General features: G+C 40.2%; 1 protein-coding gene across 1 annotated transcript in view; it reads right to left on the bottom strand.

Annotated features, from left to right (window-relative positions):
• The window catches only part of LOC106090509 (cleavage and polyadenylation specificity factor 73), a 216,436-nt gene extending 214,912 nt beyond the window's left edge, over positions 1-1,524 (bottom strand). Inside the window, exons 1-2 of the mRNA XM_013256726.2 lie at positions 1,397-1,524; positions 1,281-1,344 (exon numbers count right to left, since the gene is read on the bottom strand). Of these exons, the coding sequence (XP_013112180.2) occupies positions 1,281-1,344; positions 1,397-1,461 (129 nt within the window). The 5' untranslated portion in view covers positions 1,462-1,524. The remainder of the gene's footprint in view (positions 1-1,280; positions 1,345-1,396) is intronic.
• Positions 1,525-2,184: the final 660 nt, after the last annotated feature.

Raw genomic sequence — 2,184 nt, 5'->3', positions numbered from 1 at the left:
TCTCCGGCAACCTCTACCTATCCTCCATTCCACCCCCTCCAGACGTCATAGAGATCGTAGCATATACGGACGATTGTACAATCATGGCATCAGAACCCCCACCCATTGTTGACATCTGCGATAGGTTGAACGTCTACCTCAACGAACTTACCTCATATTTCGCAGCAAGAAATCTGAAGATATCTGCCGCCAAATCTTCAGCCACATTTTTCACTGCAAATATGCGTGAGGTGAATACCGAGTTGACTGTGATGGTCGATGGAGAAATGATTCCGACCGTCAAGTATCCCAAAATACTTGGCGTCACATTTGACAGCTCTTACACATTCTCCCCACATGCCACAGCAATCAGCGATAAAGTCAAAAGTAGAAACAAGGTCCTCAAGTCACTTGCCGGCAGCACTTGGGGTGCGGACAAAGAAACCTTGTTGACCACGTACAAAACAATTGGCTGGTTGTGGTAAGTTATACAGCGCCAATGTGGTCTCGTCAGCTTTGTGACAAGCAGTGGAATAATATTCAGATCCTCAGAATGCCGCCCTCCGAAATGCGACGGGCTGTCTCCTGAGTTCTCATGTGGACCACCTCCATCAAAAGATCCTACCATTGCGTAGACATAACTACATGCTGTCTAAGCAATACCTTTTGGGCTGTTATCGCAGAGACCATTCAAATCATCATCTTGTAGATTGATATTCACCGCCCAGAAGCCTTAAGGCTTTTACATGATCTAGATCGAGAGGTTCAGCGCTAAAAGAGAGAACCTCTAGATCAAGCGGCATATCAAACAGGATTAGACAACATTCATGCAGACACGGTAGCGGGAAATAGCACCGGAAGAATGTAGTCCTTGGAGAACGACCGCCTCTTATTGCACCTGAAGAAATTGAACTCCCCCGGCAAACCATAGTAGTTCTGGCTCAGTTGCGTTCCGGCAGATGCAGCCGCCTCAACTCCTACAGAGCAAGGATTGATGGCGACGTGCAAGATGTATATGTGTGCCGCCTCAGTTTACAACACACTGCTACAGCAACAACAACTGACCTTCTATTTAGTTATAGGAGCTTCGTGAGGATCGCAACCTCCACATGCAAATGTGTCTACAACAACAAGAATTTTAATGCGAAACCTAAATAAATAGCTAAACAAATAAATATGTACGACTGTGGGTAGGTGACCATCCACAGTTTAAAACAAATTTTACAGAAGTTTTTGATTGTAGCACCAGTACCAGCTCAAGATCAAATGTTAAATTTTCCTTGACTTAACTTAAAACTTACCATTATTTTTTTCCCCTTGAACTCCAAAATGATACAAGATCTTCCAACTTCTTGACCAGCACCTCTAAAAAATAAGTTCATGAAATTAAAGAAAAACTAAATACTTTAAAACTTACAGAGGCTTTATAAGAAGCAAATCGCTTTCTTCAGCCGGAACAGTGATGTCCCCTCTTTGCGCCATATTTTTACGTTTTTAGGATTGTTAATTGATATTATATTAGAATTCGTATATATAGTTATTTACTTGATTTTTAAATTTCGAAATAAACTTCAAACGCCAGGGATGGAAATGCTTGGACCAAAACAAGGCTCCCCTCAATTAAAGAGGCTGCGTCAGCGTCCGATCGCTTTGCATGTATTTCATAAGTCACCCATTCACGAGCAATCAAACTGGCAATTATAGCCTATTAGTGGATGTCGAACAATAATTCAGACGAACAAACAATACACGTTTTGGTTTGTGTATGTCGAATTTAATTTTCGCCTGAAAACATTGACATAAGTCAATGTTTTCATTTTGAGCTAAAGGCTGGCACTACGTTTTTTTTTTGGGGAGAAAAATTCCCTAAATCGTTTTTTCGGTGGTTTGACAAGGTTACCACATTTGTTTTTTTGGGTTTCTTTGGCCAAAATGGTGCCATTTACATATAAAAATTCATATGGCACCAACCAATTTAACAGCTGCAATTCATATATGTTGTTGCAATTTCAACCAAACCCCCTTCGAAATTAATAAGTAATAAAACACAAAACTATTTAAAAAGAAACGAATTCAGCTTGTATTTGTAGAATAATTAGATTTTGTAGTATATTCGTTGGTATAAGTTAAATAAGCACAACTTCCCAGAAGCCCTTGCCAGCATCTTCCACTTGTATAACAATAATGTTGTTGTAATAGCAAGAC

The sequence above is a fragment of the Stomoxys calcitrans genome, chromosome 2 (genome assembly GCF_963082655.1).
Source record: "Stomoxys calcitrans chromosome 2, idStoCalc2.1, whole genome shotgun sequence".
NCBI lineage: Eukaryota > Metazoa > Arthropoda > Insecta > Diptera > Muscidae > Stomoxys > Stomoxys calcitrans.
The sequence above is the reverse complement of the archived record's forward strand: the minus strand, read 5'-3'. Positions and strand labels throughout refer to the sequence as shown.